The 14,361-nt window shown below is 37.5% G+C and overlaps 2 protein-coding genes across 2 annotated transcripts; both read right to left on the reverse strand.

Moving 5' to 3' along the window:
• Window positions 1–3,017: 3,017 nt before the first annotated feature.
• Window positions 3,018–5,618, reverse strand: LOC113768994. Its single transcript, XM_027313486.1, has one exon. The coding sequence runs from the start codon at window positions 5,616–5,618 to the stop codon at window positions 3,018–3,020; it is 2,601 nt and encodes an 866-aa protein (XP_027169287.1).
• A 2,751-nt stretch (window positions 5,619–8,369) lies between these two features.
• Window positions 8,370–13,945, reverse strand: LOC113769465 (protein NUCLEAR FUSION DEFECTIVE 4-like). Its single transcript, XM_027313916.1, has 3 exons — window positions 13,434–13,945; window positions 9,396–10,327; window positions 8,370–9,312 (listed from the first exon to the last, which is right to left on the reverse strand). The coding sequence occupies exons 1-3, from the start codon at window positions 13,770–13,772 to the stop codon at window positions 8,832–8,834; spliced, it is 1,752 nt and encodes a 583-aa protein (XP_027169717.1). The 5' UTR covers window positions 13,773–13,945; the 3' UTR covers window positions 8,370–8,831.
• Between the last annotated feature and the right edge of the window lie 416 nt (window positions 13,946–14,361).

Genomic DNA, 14,361 nt, shown 5'->3' on the forward strand with positions numbered 1-14,361 from the left:
TTTGAATTAGGAAGTAAAAGCAAACATATTTGCAAATGTTGGGTTTAAAATCGCTTGCTAGCTAGATAATCTGTAGTGGTGGTCCTATCCTTATTGTACAGTTACAGAAGTTCCAGTTTCCAAACTATATAACTGTCCTTCTAGTTAAAGGGACAACAGATTACTAGTTTGGAGGAAAAAAAAATGAGACTTGTATTCAGTTGCTTCTGTACCATTAAACTTCTAGTTTCCTGAAGGAAAATGTAACAAGTCGAAATTGAAATGTTTCGAGTCAAGTTGAGAACCTGAATGTGAGTAAAAATGGCAAATGCATGAGAACAAGAATCAAGCAAATTCATCAACAAGAAGACAATGTGGCCGCAAATCATTGAATTCAACATCTTAACTTTTGCTGATCCGAATACCAAACACCCACTATCCATGTCTACAGATTCAACACAAAAGGGACATATTTTTGGATAGGATGAGTCTTTATGTAAGCATCTCTGCGAACAGTAACTGCAGCAATCCATTTAAGTTGTCGCCAAAAAATTGAATCTTATGATTGTCAGCAACCTTTATGTGCTGAACGTTTATTTCTTGTCGTTATGGAATAATTCACCAATGAGAAATTCCCTTTTCTTTTTTTTTTTTTTCCTTTTTCATGTCTCAAAACAGCTGACTTTGCAATCATCAAAATGCATCTTTCAATATTGCTTGTTGTTTCTTATTCGTGCTGTTTAGTCATCTCCATATGGGGACGTTCTTTCAGCAGCATATTGCCTGAAAGGCAGAATTCAAGGCTATATCTCCATCTAAATGGTGATTTTCATACCCATATTAAAGCAATATGACCCTACTTTCAAAATAATTATCAGCCCTCTTGATGTAACAAATCCTTAAATGTGTCTTTCTCAACTATTTTGCATATGATGCACCGAAATAGTGAACGTAAAATTCACGTTTTGGTGGGGTTTTGGGGTTGGGGTTGGGGTGTGTGGGAAAGCAATGCAAAATTTAATTTTTGGTCCTCTACGGTAACAATGAATTGGAGTTGAGCCCCTCAAATTCAAAATCATTCAATTTAGCAAACCCTATACAAAACCTGTTCGAATTTGGTCCTTTATTGCATTTCCATTCACTGTTGAAAACCAGAATTGCTAGGTGATATGTGCTTCGGATCAGGTCAAGAAGGAGACACTCTTCTCTCTCTCTCTCTCTCTCTCTGACCCAATTAATTAAGTGATTTTGTCTTGGTACTTAACTTTTCCCCTTGAAATGCAGTGCTCCTTAATTGATTTTAACTAATGGAACAAAAGTAAAGTAAAAATTTTGAACAATTTTTTTCTCGTTTCAAGGGTTAAATTAAACCTTTTCAATTTTAGAGGTTGAAGACCCCTACTTTGGACAGCCAAATTGAAATTAGGATATTAAAAAAAGCCATACCATTTTCATTCTTTGGATATTAGGAAATTAAATAAATGGGGAATTAATGTAGCCATTAAAACTGTGAGTAAGCATTCATAAATAGTTTCACTTAAGTGAAACAGTTGATAAATGGAATGTTGAAGAAAAAGTAATTTCTCAACAATGGCACATTATGCAAAATCTAAAAAAGATAGTAAAATTAATCTTTTGGTGTCTTTATACTTATGAGCATACAAATTATCTGACATTATACCATTTAGTGCATAAATATAAAGTTGAGGAGATCGATGTCGGCCTACTTAATTTTGGAAAACTATAAGAGAGGGTGTTAAATTTTAATAATGAGTCTCAAGGGAATTAATTTAATTTTAAAAGATAATTAATTTATCCTGTTTGCTATAGGAAATCCATAACCAAGTGGAAAGATATATATATATATATGTGTGTGCGTGCGCGTTAACGACAATCATAAACAAACAAGGGGAAAAGATATAAAAAGGAAATACAGACATAGAAAACTATAAAAGGCTATACATGTCTTAGAAACAAAGTTACACAAGTTAATAAAATCTGCACCTTGATCTTTCATATCTGTCTACACAAAGATAGAAATGCACATCAATTCATTTGATATCTATTATATTTATTGATAGATGAATTGTGCAAGTGCAAGGCATCTGTTTAACAGTTCCCCCTCCAGGGTAGTATATTGAAGATGCATTAGGAGAAGATATCTATTTCCTCATGCTTACACTATAGATGCAAACCAAGGAAAGATGGCATTTACGGATAATTAAAGCAAGATGAGTATAAGAATTCTTCTCAAAGAATCGTCCAGACTGCCAACTCCAACATTGAATTCAGAAACAAGAATGGAAAATATAATGAGTAAACCATCAAACAAGACAACATAACAACCATATACTATAACTCAAGCATGAAAAAATGGTAAAAGAGGCCTGAAAAGGGAAAACTGTTGCAAAGATTGATTGGAAGTATATATGCATAAAACAACTGTGACAGATAGCTGCAAATACTGGGTTTAGCATGCAAAAAGAAAACCGTCAGTTCTGGAAGTACGTTAAGCACAACAAAGAGAAGTTCATGTAGCAACAAGATGAGGAAAAAAAAGAGAAAAAGAAAAGGAAAAAGGAATACCCCCCTTGAGTCCTAAATCGACTGGTTTGAACATGAAGTTCCTGTATGATTTCCTTACTGTAGTTACACTGTATCCCGTTCTATATGTTTGATACAACAGTTTCTGAAAAATTAACTAAAACATCCACTGGGAATGCTGACAAAAGTTTCTTGATCTATACATCCACTACAATGTTGGCAATTAAACAAACGGAAAACCAACTTAGTTTCTTCTTCTCTTCAACGGCATCAGCCAACCTGCTTTCCCTTGGCTCTCCTCGAGTACACCAACATTGGTTTTGGTACAACATGTTTGACATCTCCCGGACCCGGTGTTGCATCCACATTTCCTGTTGCAGACACTTCATCAGCTATTTTTCCAAGTTGGCAATTAAACAAACGAAAAACTAGACAAGTTGTTAGTTAGCATCAGCCTACCTAGTTCCTTCCTTGCCTTCAAACGGCGTCTCCTACTACCTGCTTCCCCTGGATCTCCTCGAGTACACCAAAATTGGTTGTGGTTCAACATGTTTGACATCTTCTGTACTCGGTGTTGCATCCACATTTCCTGTTGCAGTCACTTCATCAGCTATTTTTCCAACTTCTCCCTCCTTGGCTTCTTTTAGAACCTGGAGAAGTTCCAAAGGCATAGCTGCTGTATCTAGTTCACGACAATCCTTTGGGGCAGCTTGAGCTTCTTGACCAGTAAGTAGGTACGAAGCTACCTGATGAGAAAACCGGAACATCTCTTCTCTTGGAATTTTGTAGATCTTATTTTTGTCCAAATGCCGGTGAAATACAGACCTGAAACCTGCAGTTTTGACTAATGGAGCAACAGCAACACCTTGCTCCTCATTGTAGTCTTGAAGCACTTCAACCATATCATACTGACGTATGACATCATTTGGAGTGAGCTCGTCCCAATCAGAAGACCAGTTCCTATATAAAGCCCAGACATCTCCCTTTTTTGGAACTATTTGAATAACCCCCTTTGCACCTTTGTTCCAACTAACCCTGTGCGAAAAAGAATTGAGTGCCTTATTCACTCCATATTTGCCAATTCTGAAAACTCCACAAGTTTTTGCAAATCCACGGCCCACCCATTTTTTTGGACCAAATTCGCTGCTGCTTTTGGAATGTAACCAACTAATCTGAACTTCGAAGGGCTCTCTGGACAACACTTTATGAATAAATGCATAAAAACGAGGCATACCATCCTCGTTGTCATAAGAAGCCCAAACCTGGTTCTTGGTAAATGATTTCTCCACCCTGTCTTTGTCAAAATCGTAGAACTCTGGATCAGGGACATCCATTGTCACAATGGCAGCAGCTTCTGTGTTAGAGCCAGTAATTGAAGCAGAAGGCAAGCTTCCCAGTGCATCTGGCTTGGGGGTACTCATGGAGGCAGTTGCATCTGAAGACTTCTGTACAGCAGCCACATTCCACTGCTGTAACTTCTTGCGGATTTCGGTCCTTGCCTTTACCATCAGCATCTCTCGGATTTCTGACTGCGACAGTTCCCTTAAACTCTTCGGCAAGTTGTCAACTTTCTCTGCTCCAGACTTAGCCATTTGATTTCCACGAGAATTTCCACGTCCACTAACTCCCCGGGCCCGAGTCTTTACATCTTTCCCAGCGACTCTTGCTTTATGTTGATCAACGCGTCTCTTCTTTGCTGTCTTATCTACTTTACCAGAACTGGAGACATTATAAGATGGTGAACCAGAATCAGACTTCTTAGAAGGATCTCTTTTCAGGAACTCTTTATGCACTTTACCAGTAGCAGCCTCTTCGCGTCCTCTCTTTAAATTTTCACCCATCCGCTGGAAAGTAAATGTAGGTTGAGCAGCAGCGGTGGTGGCCAGTGTAGACATACTTCTGGAACCACCAAATTTGAAAGATGAATCCTGTGGAACCTTTGCAGGTTGGGCAGCAGCGGTGGCTGGTGTAGACATACTTCTGGAACCACCAAATACGAAAGATGAACCCTCTGACACAGTCGCAGGTTGAGCAGCAGCGGTGGTGGCCGGTGTAGACATACTTCTGGAACCACCAAATTTGAAAGATGAATCCTGTGGAACCTTTGCAGGTTGCGCAGCAGCAGTGGCTGGAGTAGACATATTTCTAGAACCACCAAATACGAAAGATGAACCCTGTGGGACAGTCGCAGGTTGAGCAGCAGCAGTAGCCGGTGTAGACATACTTCCTGAACCACCAAATTTGAAAGATGAACCCTGTGGAACATTTGCCTTATTGTTCAAGCCAACACCTGGAAACCCAAGAGGTTCAGTTTTTGGGATCGGAGGGAAATTTCTTCCAGAATCAGAGGAAGCATTGTTACCAGGATGGCTACCTTGTTCTTGTGGGTACTGGGACCTTGGGGTGGATGTAGGGTTGTTATTCACGGGTAGAGAAGGCATCTCTGCTGCCATAAAGGGCTGAAGACACTTATAACAGACAAGAATACAGTTTCGGTGCTCAGCCAAATACTGATACTTTATAAGACATCTTGTGCATTGAGTCCAAAAGGTAGCTGTAGGAGGTGCAGAATCAGTCTGGGTATTAACTGGAACAGAAGGCTTACTCACGGTTGATGATGTGTTGGTAAAATTTTCATTACCATACTCCTTGACGCCACCTGGTGGATTCTGACCAGCACCCTTTTGATACAATGCCCTTATGTTCTGCTTCTCATCATAAGCAGCTCGCTTAACCTTATCAGAGAGCAAACTCCATGCTTCAGAGAGAATCTTAAATGCGCCATCTGCCCCAACTGCCTTGTTCTTATCAGGGTGGAGAGCCAGTGCCAATTTCCGATACTGTTTCTTGATTGTCTCAGCATCAGCCAGGGGATGCACTCCGAGGATCTTGTACCAGTCCAATTCTCCATTCACCTTTCTCTCAGCAGCAGCATAAATATTGAGTGTTTGTAGAATCTGCGAAAGGCCTTCAAGTCTGGGAAACAGACTCTGAGCCTTGGAAGCAAATCTCTTGGCTCCCAATATGTCATTTTCTGCCAACTTCTGCTCCGCCATTTCTTTCGCCTTAATTGCCTCATCCTTGTTGCTTTCCATATCTACAAGGCCTTTAATTCAAGGAAGTCCAATCTTAGTCTTCCAAGATCAGATGCAACCTATGTTAGTATTTGAAGACCTGGCCACAAAAGAGATGTAGGTAAGTCACTTCAGCAAAATCAGAGTAATAATGACAACCAAGCAGCACTTTTGAGTCCAAAATAAATGGGCAGAAATAACCAGAGCATGAATTTCTCAGCACTCAAATTGCATCATTTAACCAATACATCAAAGAACTTAATGCATCTCAAAAAAAGTGTAATGAATAGCTTCCAAGAAAAGCGCAAAGCACTGAAATCGACAAAACTAGATTGCCAAATCTCAAGCATGAAGCAGTAACAACCTGCAGTGCGTATTACTTTCTTTAGCCTTACAAACTAATTCCTCTTCCTTTCTATCTACATGTTTGTTAGAACTAAATATGCAATCTGACAATCTAAAGAAACAGACATGGCAATACAAGAGAGACTAACTTTCCTTGGTGATTCCAATTTTTTTATACCACCATAATCTAATAATAATGAATGAGAAAGGTAACATCAAAATAATAACATTTCATGTCAGCAACCTTTTAAAAATCCCTATGCTAAATTGGTGCGAAAACCACAGACATCAATGCATCTTTCCTTTCCATTTCCATGCTCATCAAATGTAAATATCATAATCAGCCACTCCAAACATAACAAAATGGCAATACACTACAGTCTGGCTACAAATTTCTTCATGTATTATCACTAACTACTGCCATCAATGAGAAAGGTAACCAATAAAACAATAACACGTTAGACCAGTGAGCTTTTGGAAACCCCTCGGCTGAATTAGATTAAAAATTACATTTAAACAGTCGTTGGCGTGAAAAGAAGAGATATATATTTTAAATCAACCTGCAGAAAGATCTGTTCAGGAATTTGGAAAACAGCAGAGCAAGCAAGTCATTTTACACATGCATATCATATGCCTAAACTAATCATGTAAAAGAACCTTCAATCCCCTTCAAACAATTTGAATCAATCCATATAGGGTTCCTAATGAAAAGAGATTAACATTAAAGTTCAGAACTTCCCTGCATTATGAAAACATTCAGTCATCACATACTTTGGCAGGATCCCAGATAAAAACTAAGTTCCAATTAATAAAACAAACAATCAATCCCTGATAAGAAACAATTACCAACGACGATAGCCAAAACGAAAAAAAAAAAAACATGTGCACACATTGACACACTTATAAACAACGCACACATACAAAGACTATTTACCTGCATTCATATGGACTTAAACAGATAAAATTGAACAAAAACCATTAATCCCACGTAGACAAAAGTTCAGAATCCACAAGCAAAACCAAGTTCACCAAATTCAACTAAAACCCCAGCAATCACCCACACAGACACCCGCAAACACAAAAAATCACCGTAATCAGCAAGCGAATGACAAGCTCTTTAACGTAGCATTTGTTACAGAAAATGAAAAATGATGAGCATGCATAGATATATAGATACAGAAGAATACAGAACAGCAGATAAAAACAATAAAAATTACCAGTTTTGTAATGAGGTGAATTGGCTGGACGCTACTGTGAATTGGCTGCAAAGTTGATTACTTTTGGGTGAACTTGAAACATCTCAGGTGAAAATGATCATCAAAAGAAAGTATACTTGTTGAATTTCATGGTTGAATGAAGAAAGGATGAATGTAAGAAGAAAAAAATCGCTGAAAATGTTGATAAATTGCAATGTACAAAGGAAAAAGGGATGAACTTTTGTTGTATTTAGTGCAGTTTGTTTGCCATGCTGACGAGCCCAAGCTGCCTCTTGTTCTGTTTGGACTTGGAGGCATTCATTGTTAAAACCCCAACTGTGGTTAGTATCTAACCGCGGTTAGTGGGAAGAAGCTGTCTAACAAAGCAAAAACGCAAGTTAGTTTAGATTATCTAGATTTTGCAATAAATGAAATTCAATTCACCTTTTCTCTTTTCGATGATGATTTTCATTTCTCTTCTAAGAAGTTTCTTGAAATGTCCGCCGAGACTTTTTTTTTTTTTTTTTTTTTTGGCATTTTTTCATAGTTAACGATAAGTAGAATGACTATATCTCGTTTCTTTTAAAACAGCTTTGTTATTTATTGAAATTCTTGAAAACTCATTATATGTAGCTTAAGTTCATTGTTACGGAAGTTAATATAATGCGATTAATTAGAAAAATTTAGTGTAGCTGCATTGTTGAATTGATTCCTAACTAAGTCGATTCTTGAAATTGTCAAATTTGGTAGAGAACTTAATTTCAAAGGTGAAGCTCATCCATGAGGTGAATTTTGTTTGATATCTGAATCCATTCACACCTGGATTTAGGTAGCATTTAATACTTACCCCAAATGCAACCTTGGTTATCTTGGGTTATCAGAGAGGACGAAGTCCCATGTGATGCACTAATTCATGAGGATAAGCATAGCATGCCACATAATACACTTCTTCAGATCAAGCTTTGAGAAAAACATTGACACAAATGAAAAGTGATGGTAAATAACCAAGTGAATGTGTGTACCGTGTGCATGTAGCAAAACACTGTGCAACTGCAGTGTCCATGCCTAACACCATGTTGTACTTGTACACCACTCAGAAAGGTCAGAGGCTCATGTGTACAGCCATTCTAGCCCCAGTTCCACCATCATCTAGCACTTATTTACAATAATCTAAAACATTCTCCTGAATCAATCAAACAAGAAAAGAAAGAAAGGGAAAAAAAATGCAGACTAAAGAAGGCAAATGATAACACGTTTCATAACATTATTGTAATACAACGTTTGGTTGCTTTTACATCACTTAAGACATCCTGTTGATCTCTGTAACAATGTATCCAAATTAAACATTGGCAATAATTTATTCATCTTCACTGCAATAAATGACACAACACAAGTTTTACATATGAACAAAACATTCAAGACCTGCAAGAAAACAGTTTGGAAGGCCTCCATGGTTTTAACTTCCATTGAGCATAAAATTTCAACGGGCATGTTCCCAAGTCTTTCCGTCTTTGCAAATCCAGACCATAACGGTTCAGCTTAGAGCAATCAAAAAAGAACCCTTACTGCTGAAGAAAATGCTTGTAAAGAAGTAGGTGCTTGGAAGTATCTCCAACCCTCCAATAAACCAATGCAGGAAATCACCTAACTCATGCAGGCACCAAGACCGTAATCCGTTGAATCTAAAGGCAGATCAAGTCTGAGGGTTTGCATAAAGTTGGGCATAGACCCTCTTCGTTCGATGAACAACAATCAGACTCAGGACGACAGCAATTGCACAGAGTCCTGACATGATTCCACAAGTGATTGAGTAGCATATGGTGCCATAGCAAGTGAGTGACTCAGCTTCCTCAGCACGTCCTATGGGATCCAGCATCTGATGTTGTTTCTTGGCCTCATAGTCATATATTCCACTGGCAATAACACCAGAAAAGATTAAAGAGCCAGCTGGGCTTGCCAATGTCAGGAAATTATACAAGGAACCGAAGCTTTTCAATCCAAACAATTCAGACACTGCAGCTGGCACGATTGCCCAGTGTGCCCCATATCCAAGTCCAATAAGCACCGAGACTACATAAATTGCCCCAGGCCAACCCATAGCATAGAAGAAAAGTGCAATTGCCATAACGACCTGAACCACAGCCATTGCCACTGGTCTTGGGTATGCATAGTGTCTAAGAAAGTACTGAACATTAGAAGCAGACATAGAGCTATAAAAGGTGAGTACAATGCATTTTAAGCAAATAAAATCTTCTACCTTATAATGTTCTCAGAGAAGTATCCTCCAGCAATACGACCAAGGAAATTAAAAATGCTAATCATTGAGACAAAGATGTGAGTATTGCTGTAACCAAGGGATTGGCACATCTGACCAAGGTTATCAATCACTGTCAACCCAGAACCAGAAGCTAGTACCAATGAGATAAAAATAAGCCAGAAATCTGCCTTCACAAGTGCCTGCAACAAAGTAAAATCCTCTCCTCTACGAGGACCTTTTCTCCGCTTAACCCTTACAGCTCCTTCTGCAGCTGCTTGAAACAGTTTAGCTTGCAAATGAGCAATTCTTTTATGCCTCTCTGATGCTGGAAGTGAATCAACATCCGAGGCCTTCTCATCTTCCACCTCACTGAAAATTACCTCATTCTCATCCTGTCCCATTTTACCAGCTTCCTGTTTCTGGGGATCAAGAAGAAGGCTCTCTTCTGTTGTGGGTCTTGGTTGCGAGAAGAAAACCAACATAATGGGGATTGCAATAGGAAGTAAAATGAGAACAATTAAAATAACAGTTAATATTATGATCAATGTCTGGTTCAGACTGACCAAATCTTCAAGTACCAATACTGTCAAGAGATAAGCAGCTAGAACAAGGCAAATACTATAAGTAAACAAGAAGCTTGAATTATCACTTTGTCTAAATTGCTTGTGACCTCCAACTGGTCGAACAATGAACATGAGAGCACTTATAATGACAGTCGGACCAACAGCAACCATAAAGATTAGTGATGCTTGATTGGGAAAGTTCATCATGGCATATATTTGAGTAAGAATTGCACCACTTAAGCCAGCAAATCCCTTTAGTATGCCAACGACTGGACCACGGCTTTTGGGGAAGTTCTGAACACAAGAAACAAGAGCTCCTGTATTGAAGTACGTCTCACCATTTGTTCCGACAAATATCAAAATGCATAGCTGCAAACAAATAACCAAAGTCAAGGATAAAATATTGAAAAGAAAACAACCAAAAGACTACAAACAGTTGCTTCATGCAAAGATCAAAGTGATCAACCAGGTTCCTAAAGTGGTTGAAGAAAAAAAGTGCAAGAATGAATACCACTAGTCATTTTTTTCCCCAGGTTGCAGAAGCAAGATGCATTAAACAGTCCCGTATACTCAAAAGCACAAGACCTTGTTGACTATGCTACCAATTCACACCTAAATGACTACATTATCATGAAACTCCAGAAGACATCCCAGAGGCAGCATATAGGATTGATACCTAAAGAGTTCGGGACCTTTACGGTAAACTTTGTAGACATTAGTCTGCTAATGTGTCCACCGAGGTCAAGGATCAAGTACTCAATTTGCCCATTTGATATATTGAACTTTTACTGGTACTTCAGCATATTGTTCCTTCCTTAAGTCATAAGACTGTTTTTGGCAAATAATTTGACCATCTTAAACTTCTCATAATTTCAATTAAAGCCTTCTTTGTGCCAAAATAGTATTTAATCTGAACTTAAGCATTTTCAACATAGTATATTCATAGAAACAGTAAAGGATAGAGTAATGCTGGGAATCAGAAGCTAGAGAAATTAGAACACCTCAAAGTTCTTCTGGTAGAGTAGCTGTCTAGCCAAGTAGATATATTGGAGTCTCATCATGACTGATGCAACAGCAAAGAAAACTTTTTACTTCATCAAGAATTATGAAAAGACTAGCTCATGTAAGCATAGCTAACAAGACAGCAAATCATACCTAGGCATCTTCTATACACTAAACATGTTCATCTTTATTTATATAATTTGAAGTCATCATTTCCACCAAATCTTGCCAATGGCATAGCTACAGAGGTCAATTATGTCGAAGGTTCAATTCACTCAAAAAATTTTCCTTGTTCTTCTATTTCTTTCTCTTCCTCTTTCTTTCCTTCTTTTCATCTTTCCCTGTGAAATGTCTTAAACCATTGCGAAAGTAAGAAAAATATACAAGAAAGATGGTTTCACTGTGGTATTACAGAAAGTGGGTGTTCAAATTTGAAAAATGCGTTCTAAGTCTAGAGTAAAGTTTGTCAAACATGAGCTCAGCTGGTTTTAAAATAAAAAAATGAAAATCTTTTCATGTGATCTCATTTTGTGAATTTGATCATGCAACTTACTATTTTCTTTCAAGATGAGATTGCATATCCAAAAAAATTGGGAAAACCAGACATTTGACAAATTTGAGCTCCTACACAAAACCTTAATACAAGACTGCCTGCAGCATTAGGTAAAATCTTTGCTGAGAATTTAAACATTTTATCAAAGGCACCAAGGAGGTGCAACCGATTTACAGAAGAAAACCTATCTCTTGAGAGACCTATGTGCTCAGCCAATAAAAGTCAACGGATGACAGGAAATCTATTAAATGTAAATTCCTGAATCTGTTCAATGAAACATTTTTCATGTGTTCTATGTTCTTCTAACTCCCATTAGCAGCCCCATCTTTTCTTTCTGTTCAAAATGACCAGAAGATGCATAGTTGCAAAAACTAGTCAACTGTAAAGTAAATCAGAAATTACACGTGCTCCGAAGCTGTAAAGAAAATGCATCTTTACCAGATAAGCATTTTATGATCAGCAGACAGAATTTGACACGTGAAGCTCCAAGAAGATTATTTTGCAGGTATAAAATGTAAACCCCTCAAACCATCAGGTAGCAAAAAGTTTCTGATGATCTACAGTAAACGGAAGAGCAAGGTATGGAGAGAGTGGATAACAGCTCATGCAGAAAAGAAAATACTTCATCTCACTTTTGTAGTTTTTAATACAACAACGATAATCTAGATAACAATGTTGATAACAAGATTAGTCAGAGAATATAGATGGGATTTTGATCTGGAACCATGGACCATGTAAGGAAGTAAACAGTTCCATTGTAGAAGTGCAATGAATCTTCTCTGGAACTATACCATGAAATTCGCAGTTAAAACGTTCTTGGAAAGCAGCAACTATTGTAATGCAAAAAACTAGAAAAGAACAAGAATATAATTATGATTTCACTGAGAAGTGAATGAAGCGATCAGCCCTTGGCACAACCAAAATATATCCAAATTTTAGAGTAATACTTGAACAGTCACTTGATGGCCAGGAAAAGTAAGCTACATAATTGCCTTGTCAAATTGGTAGAAGCTAAGGGAAACTGAAGCAGCAGAGATAAGTTACACACTTGGCTAATTGAAACAAGAAAATGAATACCAGGGAAATGCCCTAAATTGGTGACATGAGAAGCAACAGTTCTTATTTTTTAATGACTCAGCATTTTTCTCTTCATGTACTTCTCACTCTGGTTTATATTTCTTCTGAAAGTGACATGAGAAGTAACAGTTATTATCGCTCAATGACTATGCATGCATTTGCTTCATCTACATCTTACGATGATATTGTTGGTTTAGACTTCATATGTAAGAATTACTATGATGGTTTGAATTTCTATCGAATTTGACACTCAGAAGCTATCCTGCAAAAGCTTGCAGAGATAAAGAGAAGGAAGGGAATGGTTACTGCTTTTGTTGCATGGATTTCATAAACGCATGTATACTTGAATTGCTAGACATGGCAACAACCAGACAAGCCCTAGATTGTAAAACAACAATCAAGACTAAAACTTCAAGCCAAATTATGATGGCTGGAGGAGATATTTTTGCTGCTACTACATTCAAGACTAAGGCTTGAAGTCACAGAGCTATATCGGTTGCTACAGAGAAATTTTTTGAATACTATCTTTAGTTTGTTAAATTACAAGTAAACTTTGTTGGTAAAGAACCACTAAAATGGATCTATGAGTTCCATCAAGTTTTGGTACTACATAAATGGAAATAGACAGAAAACAACCGTAATTTATCCTACAAAGCTTGACATATCAACTGCTAAGTAGATTCATATATTAACATCTGACCAAAGGCAACCAAATTCTTCAATCCATAAATAGACAAAAAAAAAAAACTGACATCACAAGTAATAAACAAAAAACCCAAAAAGGAAAGGGCATAAAAATACTAATAAAAATTAAAAGGGAACATAATAAAAAGTTGACTTTACCACCCAAAGAGGCAGAGCAGGCAAAGCACCTACGACAATGAGTCCAACCAGACCATACCCAATAAAGTTCTGCACAACCCCGATCAGTAAAACCGACCAAATTGGCAAAATTTCACACAAACTCCCAGCAATGAAACCAATAGCATCTCCTAAATCTTTGGCCACACCCAGCATAGACACTTGCCTTTGATTATAACCCATGGTGCTTTTTATCACTGGAGATATGCTTCCAAAAAGATACCCAATTCCTGCACAAGATTGAACCCACATTGAGGCTACAAAAACTACCCATTTGTTGTTGAAAAAGGATTTCAGTTTCTCAGGAATTTGAATAACCATGCTGCTGTTCCTGATGATCAAACTATGCAACTAAAAGCATGAAAAGGATTTTAAAAAAAAAAGTTGGTTTTTTGTTTTTTTCTCTGTATTTGCAGGAAAATGAAGAGTTGCCTGTGGTCTTGGCTAGCCTGTGTTCTTGGCTAGTACTTCAGTCCAAGATGGCCTTTAAGGTTTCTGTGGCGTGGCTGATTGGGGTTTACTAGTGATGACGTTTAGTGAATGAAAAAGTACGATAGTAGCGACTTGGATTTCCCATTTTAATTTGACCAAATTCCTTTATTTATCCTTTTTTTTTTGGCTTTATACAGGAAAAAAAAAAAGGAAGAAATACCTTTGTGAATTCAAATGTGCATCCTCTATAGTCTATACACACGTGTATAATGTTCCTAAGATTTCATTTTTAGTTCTGTTACTTTAAAGAAAATGGCACGACAAGAAAGAAGTAATCACGCCAACTTTTGGAGAAATAATTGGACAGCAATTTTCCAAAGTTTCGTGAACATTTTTTTCAATAATTTTTTTATCTCACGTATATCAAATCGTTATAATAATTTTTTTTACAAAAAATCTGAAAAAATACAATCCAAAC

This window comes from Coffea eugenioides, chromosome 4 (assembly GCF_003713205.1).
Source record: "Coffea eugenioides isolate CCC68of chromosome 4, Ceug_1.0, whole genome shotgun sequence".
In the NCBI taxonomy this organism is placed as follows: domain Eukaryota; kingdom Viridiplantae; phylum Streptophyta; class Magnoliopsida; order Gentianales; family Rubiaceae; genus Coffea; species Coffea eugenioides.